Source organism: Pleurodeles waltl, chromosome 1_2 (assembly GCF_031143425.1).
Source record: "Pleurodeles waltl isolate 20211129_DDA chromosome 1_2, aPleWal1.hap1.20221129, whole genome shotgun sequence".
Lineage (NCBI taxonomy): Eukaryota > Metazoa > Chordata > Amphibia > Caudata > Salamandridae > Pleurodeles > Pleurodeles waltl.
In genome coordinates, this window is record NC_090437.1 from 488,395,377 (window position 1) to 488,419,224 (window position 23,848).

The following is a 23,848-nucleotide window of genomic DNA, read 5'->3' on the forward strand; positions in this document are numbered from 1 at the left end:
GGATGAATAAGTGGAGGAATACACTTGCCCCGCCATTTGTTATGAAGTTTCTGAGCTTCCACCTCCAGCAGATGTGTTTCCTGGAGAAACACTGTTAGCGCATGTTCTTCAGAGATATGTATGTGTCCTGTACCTTTTGACAAACATATTCAGACCTCTCACATTTCATGTAATCATTCACACAGGATGAGCCATATTCTAAGGGGTACCCCGCATACACATACTCACCCATCTCACGCACCCTCTGCACCCTACCCCCATAACCATCTCAGTACTGTCTTACTCGTGCACAATTTTTTTCAAAAGCATTGTAACAAACTCACACTCTGACCGGGTAACCATTCCTACAGTTAACTGTAGTTTGCCCAATCGTTAAATCGCCCCTTCCCATTTAAACCGAAAAACAAATAGTCTCCACTATAAGTTGTTGGTGCAGGACCTGTAAGGCACTGAGTCCTAGCGACTAATCGGCTGCCAGGAAGGGCGGCAGTTCAACCCACACCAATCACACCCCATGAGCTCAGTGACGAACGAAAACCCCATCATAATAGTCTCTCGCTCCCTTTGTATAACCAGGAAAAAAGAAGGGTGAAAACAAAGGGAGAGGACAGCTTTGATAGAATAAAGAACAAATAAGTAACTTGAAAGGAAAGGAACAGAAGCTGGGGGGAGTAGAGGGCCTTCAGCAGTGCTTGTGGCCCCATGTTCAAGGATACCTCCGGAGGCCCCCAGCTAATCCCCAAGCAGATCTGTGTCTCCTCCATCATAACTGCGTACCCCAATTGTCTTATATATCTCTCAGACCTTATGAACTCTACAGTCTCATCCTATATGGTTGACTCCCTGTGACTCCACCAGTTCCGACCACACCGTGCACAGCTCTGCACATCCCACAGCGCACCCTGCAAGAGGGGATCCACAAGCTGGCACAGTTATGTCCTTTTGTAGAACCTCACCTTTCCTCTGTGTCTTCAGGTTGCCTTTCGGGGCCGCCCTGCGAATCCGATGCCACCCCTGGCTTCACGGCACAAGTGACAGATTCAGCCAGCACCCTGGCCTCCTCCTGCTCCAGCCTCTGCGATCCAAGGAGCCATCCGGTCGCACCACCACCCTTTCACCAGGGGACGACCTCTTCCTTCTCCTACTCCGATTACGAAGCATAGCTCCTGAAGCGTTTGTTTGTTGGGTCCCCGTGCCATACCGACCAGGGCACTGCACCGGTATGTGGTCACCTCCTCTCATCTCCAGCCAGTCCCAGGTTTCCTCGATTGTCGTTAAGAAGTGTGAGTGGCCATTGTGGATCACTTTTTAATTTAGTGGGTATAGTAATATGTATTGCAGACCCTTGGCTTTGAGTTTTTGTTTCATCCTGGTAAACACATGGATAGTGCAATTCTCAATTTTCAGGTCTCCATGTTTCTGGACCATTTGGAGGATCTCATTGCGGTCTCTATAATTGAGCAACTTCGCTATAATATTGTGGGGTGGTGTTGCGGTGGCGGGCCAATGACCTGTGGCCCCGCTCAATTGCAAAAAATTTAGAGAGGTTCACCATCGGTAGTGCTGTTGTTAGCCATCCTTCAAGAAAGGCTTCCGGCCCACCTCTCTTCGCTCCTTCAGGGCAGCCCACAAACCTAAGATTGCACCTACGGGAGCGACCCTCTGCATCTTCAATATGAGCTTCCATTCTGTTTGAGCGCATCTGAAGCGCTGTCACTGTGGCCCCCAGGCAGGCCATCTCCTCATGTAGTTCTTTCACCTGGCCCTCTGTTTCAACAGATATCTCAGCGACCTTAAAATGCAATGCGTCTATTTTTGTTTGTACCACCTGCCCTGTTGCTTCTATGGCTTCTAGAATTTGTGCCCTGGAAGGCTCTGAAGGAGACTGTGGGGCCCGCCATCCTTGGCCCTCTGTCCTCCACTTGTGGCCTGCGCTGTAAATCGGTCCATTTTCCATTTGTTGGGTGCCCTTGGCTGCTCTATCCTTGCCCATGCTGTGACACTTCGGTATGAGCAAGGGATCCGACCTCCTCAGTCGCAGTTTTTACTCCACAGGCGCAATGGCCCCCTCAGTGTAGTTTAGTGACTGATCTGTCTTTAAGATCTCATCGTCTTAGTTAACAATATGTTGGAGATGACGGGTATGCTGTCTGTATGTTCACTGCATCCAACCCCACTCCGGGGGAGACCCACTTGATTCTCAGTGTCCGCTCTGTTTTCGATGAACTTCCCCTGCACCGGCGGTGATCCTCAGCCTCAGCACGTCAGCGCAGCAGATCACCCACAGGGAGTACGTCCACTCCCAGTGTCCACCTTCAATTCATTCGAGTTCACCCCCAGACAACCTGCACTGAGTAGATCCTTCAATCCCACCCACTACATAGGTGGGATCATGCTTACAACAACGTTCAGTACCTGGGGATCAAGACCAAGCGTTGGAGGCCATCTAACCCCCAACGGGCCTCCACTGTAGTCGTAGAGCAGAGGTGAGGGGGTGCCACCACCAACTCTCCACTCAGCCCCTCTGCAGCCACACCCCAGATCTCTGGATCAGTCACTATGTGCCGAACAAACATCTGCAGCCTGGGCTCCTGTCGGGTAGGAGGAGGAGGAAGCAGATAATGCTGAGCAGGGCAGGGAGGTACCATCCTTCCCCACGAGTCAAACTAAGTGTGGTGTTTATTCCTGTTTTGATCTCCCTACTACAGTGTGCACAGTAGAGGGCCTTTTCACACTTGCGCACGCCGCTCTGGGTGGCATGATGAGTTCTACGGGGCCCGTCCTGCCCTCATACCACCACCTGGCATCTCCTACTAATAGCAGCAAATAGTATAAGGGGCCCACTGGAGTTCTGTGGTCTCCGCAGTGTGTGTCAAGTCAGAGCACACATCCTTTTAGTGTGATTCCTCCTAGCGTTCCCTTGCAAGGTCTGTGCAACAAGCACACCCCTCCCTACAGGATCACACACCAGGGAGTAACCTTGGGCCACCTCCTCTCAGAGCGATCCACTTCTGTGACCACGGTCCATGTGAGGGCGGGGGAGGGGGAAGCTTACCCGATCCGTCGCTGCCGCGCCCTCCGATGTCTGGCCGTCACTCAATTTTGTTGGGGTATTTTTTATTATTGCTTTTTATTATAGCTCCAGGTCTTCCCCAGCACCCTCAGGGAGAGACCCTCCGCTAGGCGTGGCCACCAGTGGTAATCCTCCAGTCACCTCCGATCCGTTACGAGGTGGCCCACCAGCTCGCATCGCTCACCTCCAGGCGTCCACCAGTCTGCCGTAGGCCTCTGGCACCCTCACGCAGAAAGAATGAGGCAGCCACAGTCCCTGTAATGCTCTGCCTTCTGCCCTGCCCTGCCCTGCCCGTCCGCCATGATTTCCAACTATTTCTCTGCAGCATGGGGAGCTGAGGGTGGTCCCGGGGTGCCAGGATGGTGGAGGATCATGAAATTGGGGACAGAGTGCACTACTAGTGCTGCCGCTCGGCCTTGCACCCGAGGGGGATAGAGATGTTAGCAGAATCCCTATTGAAAAGTGACCTTGCCCACAGACTTCTTGATTTTACATTTGAAAAATTTCAGAGTGCCTTTACCCATGAAAGACCTTTATAAATGACTGACACAGGAAGGTGGAATTAAAAGGTTAGCTATAAAAAACCTTCTCTGAGCACCTCCAGAAAAATGCCAGTTTGTGATCTGAGGCTAAAGCAACCGTTATAGAGTTCTATGTGGTCTGAATCTACGACAATGATAAAATGCTATTTAAACAGCGACCCAACTGAGGGATTCTGAGGATGTAATGTGCATTCAGTAAAAGATGTTCTGTGTTCTCTGCATGCATTCTGTGATCTTGTGTGGGATCTCACCGATTAATGGTTTTGCATTTTAACAGAATGGTCTTAGTAACAGCGATTGAGTCTAATTGTAAAAATATTACTTAAACCACTCCAGGGCTTAATTTTGAATTCCAATGGACTTGAGACTGGAGCAGTGAATATAGTGTAATACCCTATCAAAAGCTGCACTTAAATCCTAAAGGATAAACTCTATGCTACCTTCTTTATCCAGTAGCATCAGATTGCCATTGGTAAACAATAAAAGGGCAGCTTTTGTCCCATGTAAAGGCAAAGACAGGCTTGAAAAGCATCTTAAAGATTGTAAGCCTCCATAAATGCGGAGAGTTGAAGTTTTATACCGCTTTCTAAATTTTTACCTGGAAAAGGGAGGAGGAAGACCAGTTAATGGTTGCTCAACACAGTTGAGTCCACTGTTGGCTTCTTTACCACACGAATTCTCATTGTTTGCCATGTATCCCTAGGACAATATGTTGCATCCAAACATTTGTCAATTGGATGTCCATCTGGAAAGTGTAGGAGTACAACACCAGATGGTGCCATTATGTTCTTTGTTAGCACTGAAACCATTAATTACTAAAAATGGATCTTCAATACTTAAGGATCACAACTATAAATGCTTTCAGGAAACACTGCTAGTGGGAAAATGTTGAGAATGTTTTAGGGATATCTGTAGTTCAGTTTGGTTGGGGGACTTATTAATGCTGTCATACCACTTCAAAGAAAATGCATTTTAGCAGTCCATGATAGATTGTCTTATCTACCCTAGTGCGGGAGCAACTTTTCTCTTGGTTGTCATGTCCACATGCAAAGCCATCACATGGGTGAGGATTGTGGTACAACTTTACAGCACTACCTATTTTAGAAGAAATATCAGATTTTCTTGCCTTTTCCAGCAGAGCTCAAAAGAAACAGTCCTAAAGATTTACTCTACAGCCCCGGAACCTTCCAAAAACCAGTAAGGGGTTCATGGAGAGGGCAACAAAGTAATTTTTAGACTGTATGGGAGTGAGCATTCACATTTTCTTACTGTGCTGTGAAGAAAAATCCACTTTTCTGTCCTAAGTTAGACTGTTTCTTTATGTTATTCTTTTTTCTCGCAGAACCAGAACTAAGTTTGCCTTGTAGATTTTTTTTTCTCATGCTTGTAGCACACAGAAACACTGAGAAGACTTTTTAAAATTGTTTAACAAACACATGTTTTGCCTTTTTGATACTTTTATTTACCTTAGCCAGACGCACGTAGTAGCATCTAAAGATTGTTTTTGCCATATTTGTGTAATATCCTACCTTTGCAAAGTCTTTTAGGCACTCTTCAGAATGGTTCATAGATCACATAAAAAATGAAAACTGAGCTGAGTATTCTCTAACATAATTAGCAGAAGTTGCCCTTGAAATTTTAAATGCCCACATCTTGACATTTTCTGTTGTCCCGCTCTTTCTAGTTCCCTAATAGTTGGGACGGTCTGTTCTTGCAGTTAGAACCCCAAGAAGTGTGTTGTAAATGAACATACACTTTAAAAGAATTGAAAGTGAGCCTCATTCTTGAACATGTAAACTTGTGTAACCACCAGTTACTTAGTTGTATCTCGCGAACACCCTGTTTTGTTTTTACTTATTTTAGGAAGCATGCAGAAACCTAAGAGTTCTCATTTTGGGACTCAGCCTTTTTCTCCCATACTGCTTCCCCTTCTGGAAGTGGTGTGTTTCTTGTTTGTGCATTCATATTTGATTTTGATGCAACTGCCCCCCCCGCCTCTGTTGCTCATGTGGCAGGCCATTTTTGGCAGCTGGCCCTCCAGTGTCACATCTGGGAAACTGACACCTGATTGTGTCTGGTGTACTGTGCACCAGGATTTCACCAAAGTCACTGAAAGCAGTCTTTTGTAGATATCTAAGAATGTGGTGGTAAAGGAGACCATCCTGGACTTTGTTGCGGGACAAATGCGTTTGCACAGATGTAAGGCAGATTTGCTATTTGGAGCTGTATCTAAGTCAGTATTGCCGCCCAGGATAGGTAAGATGATTGCTACCCATGTTCTAGGGCCAGCTGCTGCTGGTTTAGGCGGAGAATCCTCTAGACACCTTCACTTGCTACTGCTTTTAGAGGAAAGGGGCCAAGTCTGAAGGTGTTCATCCTGCAGCACATGATGATCTGTGTACAATTGACTGGTTTCAGTTTGGGAAGCTGAGGGCTGCTTCAGTCTCAGATCTTCCCCGAGCAGGACTGGTGCTTACTGGGCTTCTTCAGATTCCTAAAGCCAAATCTCCCAAATATGTAATTAGACTTTTAGTTAAATCTTAAACTTCAAATATTCAGCCTTTCCCCTTAGAGGGTCGTGTATGTCTTGATCATTTTGATGTACCTGAGACCAGTGCTTCCCCCTGGGAGGATCTGCAAACACTCCATCCTAGCCTTCATGTGTTAAAAACATATCTTACGAATGTAGAGAGTATGGCTTCAAAGACCACTAACATATATAATTAGCAAATAACTAATTTATATGTGCTTTGTGCTATGGGTTTTAAAGTGTACCAAAACATTGTATGTCAGATACAAGGGACTTTGTAGCCTATCTGATGTTGCTTTTGCATTTATTTATGTTTTTATGTCTCAGACCCTACTGCAGGTAAGCAGAGCACTTTACAGAGAACACATTAAAGATACAAATACAAGAAGTTGTTTACCACGGGTTCGTGAGGGAGCGTGGATGGTGCATAGAAACAGAACAGAAGAGGGGGGATGGTTCTTAGAAGAGACAGAAGATTTGAATGGAAAATGTTTTGGGGAGAAGTGGGTTTTAAGGTCTTTCCGGAATGGGAGGTTGTTAGGGTTCATTCTGATTGCACCTGGGATGGATATTAAGAAAACGGGTAATGATATTTCTCACTCCTCTTCACCTGAATAAAACAAATTACACTTTGTAATGCTCATTCTAAAGAAGAGGCTTAACACTACAAGATGCTTTAATGCAGTAGTGCTGAAGACAGGTTTAGTATTTGAAGTTGCTGCCTTCTTCCAAACAAGTTTCCTGTGGCCTTTCTAAGTGCTGCCCCTGTTGTCTCCTATGTTTTGAAAAAATAGGTTTGTTTTTTTACTTTGGAAAACATTAGACAAATCGCAATTATGAATACAATCAGAACTTCTCAGGTGCAAAGCCATTATGAGTCTTTCGAATTTCCCTTCAGTCTTCCAGAGCTCTTAACTTACTACCCAATATAATGATGTTATCCAATAAGTAATATAAGAAACAAACAAAACAGCAGGGGCAATACAGATAGCAACTATCTGATGGTACTTTATGACACCTAGGATTAGAATGCTGCTGAGGGTGAAAATTCATGTCACAAATGCACATTCCAAGGCCACACCTGTTTTGTCTCCTGAGCCATCTCTTAACATGGAGTCTTCTGTAGTGAATTAAGCCATTGATCTGTGGGATAGTTCTCACTGTAGGCCCTTCCATAGCAAAGTCCTTGAATGCTAAGTACAGAACTCCCGAGGATGGAACCATGTGTAGTTATGGGAAATCCTCTCTGCAGTCAGTACTCAATGCTTTAGAAGGGGAAAGGTCCAGCTTTTCTCTCCTCTGTTCTAGATAGAGACTACAAACTCGAAAATAATCTAATAAGAACTCATTCCTTGTGCATCACTTGATCAGTACAGCATTCTTAATGCCACCCTATAATGTCCATAAGAGTTAATGCCTTGTGCTTGACCAGGTCAACGTAGCATTTGTAATGCCATCTTGCAATATCTATTACTGGAAGAATCTGACAAATTTGCAGAATGTCTTCTCCATGATGCCTGAAAAAAATGTCTGGTTTAGATTGTGGATGGTAAATATATTTTTGGCACAATGTCTTCCTTTCAGCAAGATATCCTTTGCGAGTTCATGGATTTAGCATCTGATAGGAAATGTTTGTTCTACCTATCAGATGAGAAGATTGTACAAGACAAGTGTCGTAAAAGCTAAACCTTTGTGTAACATGAATATTACACCCAAGGAGAAGGGCTGTTATCATCCTGTGTCTTTTAAACCTTTAAAACCTGACTGATATAAAAAAAAAGCCACAGATATCCAGCAACATTGTAGTCTTTGGACACCAAGTCAGGTACTTCCACCTTTCCAGCAGAATCTACTTCCTCTCAGGAATGCAGAAAACCCTGATAATCAATTTGGAGCATGCATCTGTAGCTGGAGGTAGACTGGCATCCCTTTTTCTGCATATCTGAAGATTTATCATGACTAATGAGTTTTCCTAAACATCATTGAAAGATATTTCTCCAGCCTTCTTTCAGTTAATCATTTGTTCAGACGAACTTTTAGAGGCAATCTCCAAAAATAATTAAGGATTTTTTCTTTAAAAAAAAAAAAAAAAAGCTCTCCTTTTTTAGAGCAGTCAAGCTATTTCATGCCTACTCAGATCTTGGTGACCATGATGACTGGTGACTAGATGACATCTGTGGCTCTACAAGATACAAACTTCCACTCACCCTTGAAGAAAGGTCATTAATTGTTTCTGTGACTTACGATCAGGGATCAACATTGTCAGTGCTGATGCTTGGCTTTTGGCTAAAGTGCTACAACCAGAATGTTTAGAAAAGTTCTCTAAGTATTGGTGGGCCATCTTTATCTAGCGCCAAGACCAACCTACAAGAGGGTATGAAGGACGTCGCAGATTGGATGAGGCTCAGCCGCCTAAAGCTGAACTCTGACAAAATGGAAGTCCTCATCCTCGGCAACACCCCGTCCGCCTGGGATGACTCCTGGTGGCCCACGGCACCGCACCGACCCCCACAGACCACGCCCGCAACCTCGGCTTCATCTTGGACCCCCTTCTCACCATGACCAAGCAAGTCAACGCCATGTCCTCCGCCTGCTTCCTCACCCTCCGCATGCTCCGCAAGATCTTCCGCTGGATTCCCGCCGACACTAGAAAAACCGTGACCCACGCCCTCGTCACGAGCCGCCTGGACTACGGCAACACCCTCTACGCTGGGACCACCACCAAACTCCAAAATCGCCTGCAACGCATTCAAAACGCCTCGGCCCGCCTCATCCTCAATGTACCCCGCAACAGCCACATCTCCGCACACCTGAGACACCTGCATTGGCTCCCAGTCAGCAAAAGGATCACCTTTCAACTTCTCACCCACGCACACAAAGCCCTCCACAACAAGGGACCGGAATACCTCAACCGATGCCTCAGCTTCTACGTCCCCACTCGCCTCCTCCGTTCCTCTGGCCTCGCGCTCGCTGCCATCCCTTGCATCCGCCGCTCCACGGCGGGTGGGAGGTCTTTCTCCTTCCTGGCAGCCAAGACCTGGAACTCCCTCCCCACCAGCCTCAGGACCACCCAGGACCACTCCGCATTCCGGAGACTCCTAAAAACCTGGCTTTTTGAGCAGCAGTAACCCCCCCCCCCCCCTTTCCCCTAGCGCCTTGAGACCCGCACGGGTGAGTAGCGCGCTTTATAAATGTTAATGATTTGATTTGATTTGATTTGAGGATGTTCATTTGCCCTCTTGTTTACAAGACTGCCTGATCAAGACTAAATTTCCATTTGTTTGGAGAATTGTTTGAATTGTTTGCAGCACTTTCTACAGTTCATGGGATAAGTAATCTAATTCTCTGTGGGCCTTGAGAGGCCTTTCGAAAAGGTGATGTAACATTTTTCCTACCAAACTGTACTGTGTTATATAGTGGCTTCAAAGATTGTTGCGTCTAATGTTGCATACATTCTTGATGGACTTAATGTTGCTTCATCAACCAGGAATCTATCTACCAGCACCTAGCCCAGAATCACAGTTGGTTTCTTGCCTTCTAGCCCAAGAGGCTTCTTCTACTTGTAGCTCAGTGTTGCAGTATCTTTTCTGTTGCAATCTTAAATACAATATCCTGAAAAAGCTCTCTTCCAGAGTGCCATCTGTAGTGTCATTCTAACCACAGATGTTTCTTCTTATGGCCGGAAGCTCTTTGTTGGAGCCCAGATGCTCACAGTCTCTGGATTATTGAGGAGAGACACCTGTTTATCACCTACTTAGTGCTGAAACCCATCTTTTTCGGTCTGAAATTATTTTTCCTCTTCTGCAGGGGAAAGTCGTTCAATCCTTTACAGGCCATATCATGTCAATGTTTTTCCTAAATGATCAAGTGGAACTTACTCTGTCTCTGAACCTCTTAGTTTAGATTTGGGATTAACTTCCAGCCAACAGCATTCTTCTAACCACAAGATCATCATCTTAGAATATCCGCCAAATTTCAAACTGAATCCAGATCATTTTGTAGCAGTGCTCCTGCACTCGTTTTGGTGGCGTCTTGTGTCTCTGCACCGACTACATACTTCCATGAAATTATGGAGTGGAGCTGGATATGTACTCCACCCCTGCACACTGATGTAAGTGCCTTTCTTTCTGACCCTCCTGGCGCAGATCTGGAACTCAGCTCACAGCTTTGTTTGTCTTCTGATGAACAACGTTTTGGACATTGTTATAGGGAATGATGTCACCACTGAAAACGACCAGATTCAAGCTGTGACGTGACAGCAGGAAGCACATATTGGGGGAGGACCAGCATGAGGTGTCCCTTTGGTGCCTGGTCTCAAGACACAACTCATGTCATGTGACAGATCTTCCCGTATGCACCTGAAAGTGAATCGAAACCGGGAAGTGTGAAGCAGTACATCGCCGAACACAAGATAAAGTCACGGTCTTCGCACTGGTCTCCCTCCAAGTCATGGGCCAGTTTTTGGTTCCAGGGCCATTCCTGTGACACTCCACTTTTTACTTGAAATCTTCAGGTAAGCCCAAGTGCAACAGTAAAACAGGACTCTACCTCATCCTGTCACTCTGATTCCAGAAGGTGTCAACTCCCTTGAGGTAATCGGCCATGGAACCAATACCTCAGTTGGCCTTCAGAGATGTAATGCTGCAAATATTTATTGTGATTTTGCTCCCTCTCGCATGCTTTGGGTCCCCGGAACCACAGGGACTCAGTGGTACTGCTGGTGTCCCCTTCCCTGGTGCATCAGTCCCTGTGGAACTTTCATTATGGCCCTGAGATGCCCGCCATTCCTTAGAATCCTCTGGTGCTGGTTGAGAACCTGATGTCCAAGTGAGACCCTGAAGAGATGTCAGTCTGTGCTCGACCAATCTTGCACTACAAAATTACAATATCAGCAGAGGCTTCGTTTTTGTTTTGGCTAGGTATACCTCAGCCTAATGATGATCTAAATGGGGATGGCTTGCTAGCCCCTCACTATACAGAATTATGCCTTATACCATAAATGACAAGCAGCGATGGGCTTGATACATTCTGTTGCACACCTGGGCCACCAATCATCATGGTCTCCAAGATCTGAGTTAGCATTAAATAGCTTTATTTGCAGTAGTGTTTCAGGGGGCAGCTAAGGTACTAAAAATTCAATTTTCCTCCACTGAGACTAAGATGAACATTTTGACAGAAAGTTTGCAGCCTGAACCAGCATCATCAAAACTCTTAACTCCATTTAATGACACCATCACTGATATTTGATTTCTACCGGGTCTGAACTGTGGACTTGCCCGCCTGTTAGTTGGGATGTGCCCAGGTGACATAGGTGATCGCACAGTGACATAGATTTTCTCACAAGTGCACTACTGTGGAAATGTCTTATTGTACAGGCTTCTACCAGTAAGGTAAATCCTAATTCATTCCCAGCTAGCCATTGGATAGAGATTCCAAAAGGAATGATGCATTCGGTTAGCTCATGTTTTCTTCTGCAGGCCTGGCACTGACATCTGTAATTCAGTGTGTCTGTTGAGCTGATATAGATATGTCCTTTGAAACTTGGCCAGCAAGATCTTGCAGGACATCCCGGAAGACCTTAGGCCCTCTGTGGCTCAGCTGATCCATAACTGGCAAGACGTGGTGAAGTTAGTCATTTGTGCAGACTTGAAAACCACAGACTGCATTGGCAGGGCTGTCAACACTAGTGTTATGCTTCACAAACACACTTTAATGAGATCAGCTGGATTTTCTGGCGCTGTACAGGCATTGCAAATGGACATGCCTTTGACTTGTCCTCCTCTTCGGAAACAAAGTGGCTTCTTCTTTGAAATGCTTTTTAATGTAGTAGGACTACAGCATGTTTTCCTGGGGATATTCACTCCTGCAAAAAAATGTCCTCCCAATTTCTGCACATTTAGAAGCTCCTCAATGGGGCTGGCAAATTGACAGTGACAGCATTCCCTCCCAGTAATGCAGCGGACGCTCCAGTCCTTTCAGGGACATTGACACAACACTGAGTGAGTGCAACAGGTCACTTTAGTTTGCCTGGTGGATTCTTTAGCAGCCCGCTGCAGCCCTCCAGCACAATGCCCTCTCATGCACCCCTTGTCTTTGGTTGGCTTGCAGCATCTATCTGTTAGCAAATTCAGTGGCCAGTCCACAGAAGTCTCAGGAGAAACCCCTGGTGTCCCCCTGCAGGTCCATTTCCCCCCTTCTGTTCCTCAGGGGCATAAAGGGCTCTGCGATCTTTGGCGTCAAGAAACTCTCAGTGTCTGGGTGCCAGTTGGAGTCAAATTCCTTCAGTCCATCCTTGCAGGGCAGTCAGATGGCTTTTCTTTATAGTGGGGCATTCTTTCGCCATTGTCACTCCCAGGTCCATTGAGTTCACAAGTGTCTCTTCTCTAGCATGTGCATGGGTTTTTAATGGGGGTGGAAAGTGCAGGAAGGTGGGCAACTCTACCCAATCCTAGGATACTGCATCATCACTCCACCCCTGTCCCAAACCTCCTGCACAGCATTCTGGGACATTTCAACATGGCAGTGTCAAGTGGTCTATGGAAAGATCTTCCCTTACAGATTCAAAGTGCTATAAGGCACTCACAAAAGTGGCAATGGATCTGCACAAATGGTACATTTCTACCCTGTAATTCCTACCTGACCAGTATCTCTAGGACTAAATATGGTGAAACTGTCCTGTGGTGCATGAGGTATAATGCAGTGAGCACATTATGACACTGTCTTCCTACACTATGAATGCCCAGTCTCATTAGAAAGCCTAAACCATGGCAGCTTCAATCCTTAAAGGGTCTCTTCTGTGATGGGCTACCTATGTGCATTTACTGGGCTAAGCTAGACTGTAGTCATTCACTTCGTGTGTGCTCACATGTTCGCATGTAATCTGCCTAAAACCTCTTCCCGTAGCTGGTATGCAGCAGGGTTTATTTTAACAGGAAGACACTTGTATTTAGCACTGTCATTCCATTTCCCCAATCTTTAGAGTGAGTGAGACTCACTCACAGTAAAAGTCCAAACGAGGGTAGTAAGAAAGCAAAAAAATCCATGGGGATTAAATAGATGGAACCCATTTTGCACATAGTGCCATATGCATGAATAGTTAACACGTATTTTTGGATTTAAGAATTAGGGGACGTACCAGAATTGGTGAATGGATAATGAAGATGAATCCACTTAAAACTCCACATGAACCTTGGTTGTTTATAGTTAAACTTACATTGGAAGTTAAAATATGTGGGTTGCATTTGACTAAACATTATTAATGGAAGATCGTGTCACTCGGGTAACAAAGAAATGTCACTTAACATCTATTTTAAAAGTAAAAACTACCTTAACAAGCACTGTTGAGGGATGCTACACAAAATACTGCTTTCGGACGCCCAAAGAAACTCATGGTAGTAAGAAATAACGAGAATAAAATGGAAAGAACAGTGGCAAGCATGGTGATAATTCCACCTATTTCAACAACCATCATGAAGCTTTGCTCAATACTAGTACCAGCCTGAGTGAAATTTTAATTCATGGCCCTAAAGTGTTATCCAACAGAGCCCATGCGCTAAACTGTTAGAATAAAACAATTTACTCCTGTTAGAATTCTCAGATTGCAAAGTTGTCCATGGCTCCCAGGTTCACAGCACAGTTTGAGCAGATCGTCCACCTAATGTGTTTATCTAGGTGTCCTTAATTCCATCCTCACTCTCGTGTTTTGCATTTTCTACCTCTGGCATGTTGTAGCTCATGAGAACTGAATCGTAAGCCCAACAACCAGTCCACACCCATAAGTCTTTTCTCTGTCACAGTATAATGCCATCCTGCTTGCCAGTGATGGCCAAAGAACGGAGTTGAGGACACAGCTTCTGCACGTGAGGACAGCTCAATCCTCATAGTTGTTGTATTTTAGCTTTTGTAATTTATAGTCCAGTATAGACTGCTAGAGGATAACCTGCACTTTTTAAAAGAGGACTTTAACTTAAGCTTTCATTCTGAGTTGACTACTGATGCTGACTTGGGTGCACATGGGTTTTGCTAGGGAAATGGTATAAACAAGTTATGAGCAAATTTCTCAGTAAACCCACAGCCCCTCGAAAAAGTTGCATTGCAATACTTGGTCAAATGTATTTGGGTAAATAACACGGTATTCCGAGTTTTTCAGTTCACAATCGCATGAAACTTGTAGTATTGCTAAGTTGTCCCTCATTCTGGCCTGCAGAACTCAGAACGCAGAGGTAGTATCTGACCAAGGATAAAATGCATCCCACCATATCAGCTTATTCGGTGGGGAACACTGGGCTAGTCGTTATACGTTCTGAACCCAAAACAGCTGAGTGCCTTATTCTGTACACCTCTTCTTCCAGTTGTCTAACAGTGTAGTTAAATGGTTAGGTAGAAAAGAAGTGGCCTGTTCCTTGGTAAGGATTTATGTGCCTGTATTGATAAGTGCAAGATGTGTGGGGAAATGCTTGACTACTAAGTTCTCTTCCTCCTCTCCCTTTGCATGGAGGTGTATTGAAATTGTATTTATATAGCACTTACTGCCCCTGACGAGACGTTCAAGCGCTTTTTGGAGAGTAGCACGCTACTTTGGAATCCAAAAGGATTAGTGTTGGATTAATATAGGGAAATATGAGTAGAGTATTGGTGTAGGGAAATATGAGTTAATTTGAGCGGTTGATATGGGAGTCTTAGTTGGATTGAATAGAATAATGGAGGAATAGAAGAGGGAAGAAATCTAGAAAGTGCTAATTGGGAGATCATAGTAGCAAGATGAGGTTTGGGATGAGTCAAAGGGAAAGATACATGAGGGAGAATTTAGTTGGGCTGTTTGGGACAACATATATAAAGTAAACTGAGGTTTGTGAGAGCCAGGAGGGAAGAGTCTAGGAAGGGTTATTTTGGAGATCATATTAAAAAAATGAGGTTTCCGATTAGTCATAGAGTGAAGATAGAGGTTAGATTGAGAGAGGTATAGGGTGAGACAGAGTAGTTTATTGGAGAGAGTGATTTGTTTTCCTCTTGATAGTCACAGGATATCTTCAAAAACTCAATTCAGTGTGCAGTTCTTTTTCCAGATCTGTACAGTGATAAGGAGTATTTAGGTTGTGGGGCCAAATAATTTTCCTCTGTGAAAAGTAAACATGCTGGGACCACCTCCGGACACAGTCTTGAAAAGCAGGTCAGTTGTCATTTGCAGAGTCCTGCTTTGAAGGGATTACTGGGTTTCTCAAAGGAATTGTCTCAGCACCTGATGCTTGCCCTAGTACCAAGGTGTTTCCTTGTAAAAATGGCAAAAAGGCAACTCCTTTTGAGGTGAACAGAGAGCTTCTGGGATGAGAGGAGTGTTTGGTGTGGAGGCCTTAGAAAAGAAGGAATTCATGATTTATTAATTGAAATTGCGTCCACAAATTCATTGAGGGTGCTGGGCCTGAAGATTTATTTTAAAATTGTAAAAACACCTTGCTGGAAATAAAGCGCATGTGGTGCACACCTAGCATAGATGAATGTAATAACCTATGAGCTTTTGGTAATGCCTGTGGTATGGGACTATATAGATGCCCCAATTCCAATTTTGTACTGCAGCTAATGCACCTTTCCTGCCCTTCAGGAATAAGGAATGTCCTACATTTTTGAAGGAAAATGGACCAGTCATTAAGGATGCCAAATGATTCTCCGAGATCTTACGACCAAGAGTAAAAAATCAAATGAAACGGTTGTTCATGGTCCCTAGGCACCATGCATGCCTGATACACGACATGATGCAATGTTAGCTAAGGAAAGGTCTTAAGCCTGTCGCGAAGAGTTAATTTCGGAAATAAAGCTTTTACCGCACACGTACTAAGGACTGGAAACAGGATAAACATACCTAACATCGAGACATAAAATAAGTCAGAAGTGTTAAAAAAAAAAAAAAAAAAAAATGATAAAAAGCAAAGTGATGTGGTGTGCAAACGCTTGAAAACACTTCAGTGCCATTAAGCAAACAAAGACAATTAAAACAAATTCCAATGCGGGCTTACAAAATAAGTTCAGGGCTTGTTGATGCTTACGGATATGGTAGGTATATACGTCATTTTTAGCTTTCCTCCACATGTACTCATCTGCTAATACTTTAAGAATTTGGACTACGAGAGGAGGAGGCAGTCCCTTCGGGCACAATGCATCCAGTAATAAACAAATGCAAGCACTAACACCAGCTTTAAAAGTTGTAAGTGGAAACGGGAAATATCAGAACCCACATCATTGCCATTGATGTCAAGTGTAACGAAATCTAAGACTATTGAAACAATCCATACTTCCATGTGCAAAGGTAGACGTTGTAATGAGTGTACATAAACCCCCACAGCTACTCGAGCTAGTGCAAGACTAGCATCATTCTACACCATCCAGCATCCAAAATAACACCCACTCCGAGATTACAACGGCACCAACCCCCTGCAATTCAGGAATAAAGTGAAAATGCATCCCCTCAAGGAACACTACCTCAGATAGGCTGACTTCTCACCCATCTTCCTAGATCGACCGCCTCGCTCTGTCCCTTGCCACCCATGTATCCCCAGGGGCTTGCCCCCTGTACAGCGCTGTGTTTCTAGCAAACTAGGTTCACGCTTTAGAATACTACAATGTACATACATACATTCAGAGAGGCCCATGCAGGGTTTCTTTGCTTTAAAGTAGAAGGGTGAGACAACTGTCCAATTTCAGCAACACAGCTCCTGCTTTTACTACTGCTTTAAGTGCAAAATAAGTGCCTCCAAGAGCTATATTTTAATCAGACGTTTGTGAACAAAAATAACTTCCTACACAGATGCCCAATCTTTCCTTTTATGTACTCGTATTCAGAGCGGCGTTTGCCCAAGTTCACTGTTATACATGCCATCACATTTGGGGAGGTGTCTTTTTGGCAGGGGAAGTGAGAGTGTGGATGATGACACGTTATTTGAAGGTATAGCTCGGTGGTACACTATTCGGTTGCATGTTTTCCCCAGAATACTTTTTTCAGATATTCAAGCCATAATAGTACTTTGCAGCTTGTTTCGTTGTACAATAGGGATGCTTGCGATTTGTTGTAACAGTGCTGTCCATTCAACAGTGTACTTCAAGTATATTCACAGTCACCCCTAACTAAAACTTTCTAATTATCATTTGTTTCTGCTGTTATCGAAGGTGATAGCGGCGATTATCTTTCGGAAAGATCGATTGACGAGGTTTATTACCTCTGGTGCTTGGCTGGTGGAGATTTGGAAAAGGAACTCATTAACCAGGAAATCATTCTGTCCAAGCCACCAATCTGCACACTTCCCAAGTAAGCCAAGTAAAATGTTAACCTTTTTCTAAATTAAAGTTGTTATATTTCATGACCAGGATAGACAATCTGTGGTGGAGATTGCATGAATCCAGCTTGATGTTTATCGGATTCATCTTAAAACCATAGTGTCCAGGCATCACAGCTTCCAAAAGATAGGTTGCTCGCAACTAACTGGTTTCAAATATATCAGCATATTGCAGTAATGTACACCTTTGATTTCAGATGAGCCCTATACCCCTTTCTCTGCACATGTGCCTTTAGGCCTCCGTCTTTTATTGCAGCAACTAGTGCTAGCATGTTAGAGAGTGGGTACATTAAGTGGCATTTTGCTGTCACATTATGCAGGTTTATTTGGGACTCATTGTGAGTTATGTATTCATTTCATATAATGCCAAATTGCAAGCCTCCTACATCCATTTATTTTCTATGACATTGCCACAATGTAGTGTCTCTCAGTCAAATCCTTTCAGCAGTTCAGAAGTTAGAATTCCTCAACACACAGTGTATGTTTAGGACGTTTTGGATTACATGCAGAATGATAGCTTGTAAAATGTGTTTTCACTGAGGGGTTTTAAGCGCCATTAACTAGAAGTCTACGATGTCACTCTGAACCCCGAGGTAAAAAAAAAAAAATCTCAGCTACTCATCGTTACCGATGTACAGTTTTATGTTACTTATTACAGCTATGCATGAATAGAAGTCTTGGGGGAAGAGGGCATAAGTATCATAAAAATATCTGGCCACCTACCCCTGTTACCATTTGTGCTGTCCCACCCCTCTTTTCCGATATCTGCACCCTCTACTCTTACATTGCGAGCAGAAAGCCGGAACCACGCTCTGTGACAGAGACTTATCAGCACATAAGTTTTGTCGTATCATCGTGGGTCTGCAGAGGCGTGCAATGTCGTGGAAGAAGACCCTTGGTGTAGGCAGAGCACTGCCCATGTTCCCCTGTAACCCTCGGTTCTGTGGAGACCTTGGAAGTAAGAAGAAGGCTGGTGAGACCACCAGCTGCCAAATTGTCGCTACACTCAGGTCTCTGGAGACGTAGAGGAAGTGGAGAAACAAAGGTGAATTTAGGACTTTTCCTTGTGACATCACAAGTATGGGTGGAATCTTTGGCTACCAACACTTGTGGCGCTACTGCAGTGAATAACTGGATTTTGATCTATGAAAGCCATGAATAACGTATAGATTTATATTTGGGTAATGGTGAATAAGGAGAATGTTTTTAATTAAAAGGTTCTTGATATCATCAGAGGGATGAGGGCAAAGCTCATGTTGTCTATGATGTCATTTATAAACTGAGATGAAAAGCATTCCAGTTATTCACTGTTTACTCATCTACAGATTTGTGTTGGCCCCAGATCATCTTTCCACACTTCCATTATATACGCAGGGACTGAGGATTCATGTAGCCTGCCTTCCAAACAATTAAAAAAAGAAAAACCTGACCTACAGTCACGCACCCATCAGTATACAGTCCTCTCCCCAACTGCCTCATTAAAATGAAAAATAAAAATCTGACTTTCTGCCACTGACCTACAACCAGCCAGTGAAAATGACCACACCACACAAACAAGTACAGAAATAATTGCCTCCTACCACTCACTCCACCACACCCTTCACGTCACCTCCCCACCCAGAGGTTGTTGTTTTAGTGGCAGTCAGAGAGATGCTGTTCACTGAGGGTTGTTGCTTTCTGACAGTGCTGATCTGCAGAGACCTGCACTGCTGGGAGAAGGTGGTTGATGCAAACCTAGCAGCACCTCTATCTGCCTTACTTGGGTCTATGGAGATCCAGGAGAGGAGGAAGAAGGTGGTTGAGACTGCTATTCTACCACCACGGTTGTGTCTTTTGTGATCTGGATGAGGCAGCAGAACAGGGAAGTGAGCTCTTCCTCTGGCGAGGGCACAACAGAGAGGAGCCACTTGTGGTACCCACTGTTACATAATAGCAGTAAACAACTGGATTTTGTTCCTGTTGCTCACAATAGAGACGGCTAATGGTAGCCATATATAACACTAAAGGTTTGTTCTCATCATCTCTTCTCAAAATGCTATAATCGCATTCCTTTCTACTCAATTATGTCTATAGATCTGGCCTCTTGTTAACCCCTTCGCTGCCAGGCCTTTTCCCCCTCCTGTGCCAAGCCTTTTTTTGGCTATTTTTGGGACAGTTCGCGCTTAGGCCCTCATAACTTTTTGTTCACATAAGCTACCCACACCAAATTTGCGTCCTTTTTTTCCAACATCCTAGGGATTCTAGAGGCACCCAGACTTTGTGGGTTCCCCTAAAGGAGACCAAGAAATTAGCCAAAATACAGTGACTTTTTTTTTTTTTTTTTTTTTTTTTAAATGGAAAAAAAAGGGCTGCAGAAGGCAGTTTGTGTTTTTTTCCCTGCAAATGGCACCAATAAAGGGTTTGCGGTGACAAGATCACCACCTTCCCAGCTTTCAGGAACAGGCAGACTTGAATTGGAAAACCCAATTTTTCAATACAATTTTGACATTTTACTGGGACATACCCCATTTTTACTATTTTTTGTGCTTTCAGCCTCCTTCCAGTTAGTGACCAAAATGGGTTAGAAACCAATGTTGGATCCCAGAAAGCTAAACATTTCTGAAAAGTAGACAAAATTCTGAATTCAGCAAGGGGTCATTTGTGTAGATCCTACAAGTGTTTCCTACAGAAAATAACAGCTGAAATAAAAAAAAAAAAATGAAATTGAGGTAAAAAAAACAGCCATTCTTCTCCACGTTTTACTCTGTAACTTTTTCCTGCAATGTCAGAATTTTTAAAGCAATATACCGTTACGTCAGCTGGACTCTTCTGGTTGCGGGGATATACAGGGCTTGTAGGTTCATCAAGAACTCTAGGTACCCAGAGCCAATAAATGAGCTGCACCTTGCAATGGGTTTTTATTCTATACCGGGTGTACAGAAATTCATTTACTGAAATATAAAAAGTGAAAAATAGGCATCAAGAAAACCTTTGTATTTCCAAAATGGCCACAAGATAAGGTGTTGAGAAGCAGTGGTTATTTGCACATCTCTGAATTCCGGGGTGCCCGTGCTAGCATGTGAATTACAGGGCATTTCTCAAATAGACGTCTTTTTTACACACTGCCTTACATTTGGAAGGAAAAAATGTAGAGAAAGACAAGGGGCAATAACACTTGTTTTGCTATTCTGTGTTCCCCCACGTCTTCCGATAAAAATGGTACCTCACTTGTGTGGGTAGGCCTAGCGGCCAGCGTTCCCCCAAATCCCCCGATAAAAATGGTACCTCACTTGTGTGGGTAGGCCTAGCGCCCACGAAAGGAAATGGCCCAAAACACAACGTGGACACATCACATTTTTTCACAGAAAACAGAGGTGTTTTTTACAAAGTGCCTACCTGTGGGTTTTGGCCTCTAGCTCAGCCGGCACCTGGGGAAACCTAGCAAACCAGCACATTTTTGAAAACTAGACACCTAGGGCAATCCAAGATGGGGTGACTTGTGGGGCTCTGACCAGGTTCTGTTACCCAGAATCCTTTGCAAACCTCAAAATGTGACCAAAAAAACACTTTTTCCTCTCATTTCGGTGACAGAAAGTTCTGGAATCTGAGAGGAGCCACAAATTTTCTTCCACCCAGCGTGCCCCCATGTCTCCCGATAAAAATGATACCTCACTTGTGTGGGTAGGCCTAGCGCCCACGAAAGGAAATGGCCCAAAACACAACGTGGGCACATCACATTTTTTCACAGAAAACCGAGGTGTTTTTTACAAAGTGCCTACCTGTGGGTTTTGGCCTCTAGCTCATCCGGCACCTGGGGAAACCTAGCAAACCAGTACATTTTTGAAAACTAGACACCTAGGGCAATCCAAGATGGGGTGACTTGTGGGGCTCTGACCAGGTTCTGTTACCCAGAATCCTTTGCAAACCTCAAAATGTGACCAAAAAAACACTTTTTCCTCTCATTTCGGTGACAGAAAGTTCTGGAATCTGAGAGGAGCCACAAATTTTCTTCCACCCAGCGTGCACCCATGTCTCCCGATAAAAATGGTACCTCACTTGTGTGGGTAGGCCTATCGCCCACGAAAGGAAATGGCCCAAAACACAACGTGGACACATCACATTTTTTCACAGAAAACCGAGGTGTTTTTAGCAAAGTCCCTACCTGTGGATTTTGGCCTCTGGCTCAGCCGGCCCCAGGGGGGGCAGAAATGGTCTAAAATAAATGTGCTCCCCAACCCCCCCATCCCCCAGGAACTGCCCTTGCCTATGGGGTCGCTCCCCCTGCGTGACATTGGCGCAAAAAAAAAGATCCCCGTGCCTAGTTGTTTCTGCCCCCCTTAGGGGCAGATTGACCTAAAATCGGCCGATCTGCCCCCAAAGCAGGCAGAAATGGCCTAAATACAATTTGCCCCTCCAGGGGAGCGACCCTTGCCTAAGGGGTCGTTCCCCATCTGTAAAACAACAACAAAAATCCCCGGTGCCTAGTGGTTTCTGCCCCCCTTGGGGGCAGATCGGCCTAATTAAAATAGGCTAATCTGCCCCTCAAGGGGGCAGAAATGGCCTAAAATAAATTTGCCCCCCAGGGAAACGACCCTTGGCTAAGGGGTCGCTCCCCTTCCGTGAAATTCACGAAAAAAAACAAAAAACTCCCTGGTGTCTAGTGGTTTCTGTCCCCCTTGGGGGCAGATTGGCCTCATAAAAATAGGCCAATCTGCCCCCAAGGGGGGCAGAAATGGACTAAATATAATTTGCCCCCTATGGGAGCGACCCTTGCCTAAGGGGTCGCTCCCCACCTCTAAAATAAGAAACAAAAAACAAACCAAAAAAATTATCCCTGGTGCCTAGAGGTTTCTGGCCCCACCTGGGGGCAGATCGGCCTAATCATAGTCCGATCTGCCCCCAGGGGGGGGCAGAAAAGGCCTTAAAAAAAATGCCCCCCCTGGGAGCGACCCTTGCCCAAGGGGTCGCTCCCTCATGCCAGTTTCATTTTCTAACATAAATCCCTGGTGTCTAGTGGGCATTTCAAAAGCTGGATTGCTTTACAATCTGGCTTTTGAAACGCTCAGAGAGACTTCAAAGGGAAGGAAATTTGTTTCCTTCCCTTTGAAGCCTCTCTGGGCCTCCCCCACGTGATCCGGGATGCTTTGCATTTCTCTTCCGATGGGAGGAGGCCCTTTGACAATTCATCCCTGCCTGGGCTCTGTGTCCAGGACGTAATGGTTACGTCCTGGGCACAGAAGGGGTTAAAGTAGCATTAATTACCCTACATGTTTTCAGCATCATCATTATTGTTCACCTATTTGTGAAGATGTCTATGAAGCATAATTCACAATAACATCCATTGACTGTCTCTGAAGAAAATAGGAGTAGGGATTTTGGCTGTCTTGAATACCCATATTCCTTTTAGGCCATCTTTACGTCAGTGATGTCACCCTTCGCTCTCTGCCTCTCTAAAAAGTTGTGAAACTTTTCAGGATCCATGATAGTTGCTTCGGCACGGGCCTGAGTTGTGGCTCACTTTCTGTGTTTCATATGGTTTCATGCTCAGGGTGGCTGCAAGTATGGAAGCTGTTGCACAACTACTCAACCTAATTTGAGTGCTGCTGTTAGAGTGCTTGGCTGATGGAAGACAGAGAAAACTGGCTTCCCTCTAAGGAGTGTCCCTTCAAGATGGAGCCACCACATTTGTAGCAACCTTAGGGTGAGGTACTCATGCGTAGGGAGAACTGGGACTGAGCTGCTTTTGTGATGAAGGTGTATATTTGATGAGCTCCTCCTATGATCCGTGTAGTTTGAAGGAGCCATGAGGCTGGGATGATTCTTGAGACGTTATGGCAGTAGAAGCACTGGTTTTAAAACTCAGTAGACTGGGCTGTCAGCTTGATGGGTTTACTTTCAGCAGGTGTGAGTAATAAAGTAGGGAGAAGCATATAAGAATCAGTACCTGTTGAATTATGGGATTAGTGAGTGATTTCTACCTATCTGGACTCTTAAGGGAAGTGTGCCTAGTTGAGCTGTCCATCCCAATGCCTTCCAAAAGCGAATAAGTCCAAATCTGAAATCTGACTGGCCAATATAAAAATGTTCATTTCCAGACCCTTGATGTTGCAATAGGATGCTGATAATGATGGGTATTGGGAGGCCTGGTGATCCTTGCTGTACTTAGTCTGACTTGGTAATCGATTTTGTTTGATCTACAAATCAAGTAGGACATTGAGAGGAAAGTCTTTTATGTGCAGGTACTGGTGGTGGAGATACATTGTGGGTGGTGAAAGTTGGACACAAGGTGCAAAGTTTGCTGAATGCCGTGGCGACTCTGGTGTCATGGCTCCAAACGTATTACAGAACTCCAACAGCACAGATTGCACCACAGCGGCTATGGTCAGACTTGAAAATAAGA

The 23,848-nt window shown here is 44.6% G+C and overlaps 1 protein-coding gene across 2 annotated transcripts in view; it reads left to right on the forward strand.

The window, feature by feature from the left end:
- The window catches only part of TBCK (TBC1 domain containing kinase), a 1,319,282-nt gene that overhangs the window by 348,796 nt on the left and 946,638 nt on the right, over nucleotides 1–23,848 (forward strand). For both annotated transcript variants that reach the window (XM_069241253.1, XM_069241261.1), the window contains exon 11: nucleotides 17,303–17,441. In XM_069241253.1, coding sequence (XP_069097354.1) covers nucleotides 17,303–17,441 — 139 coding nt within the window. The remainder of the gene's footprint in view (nucleotides 1–17,302; nucleotides 17,442–23,848) is intronic.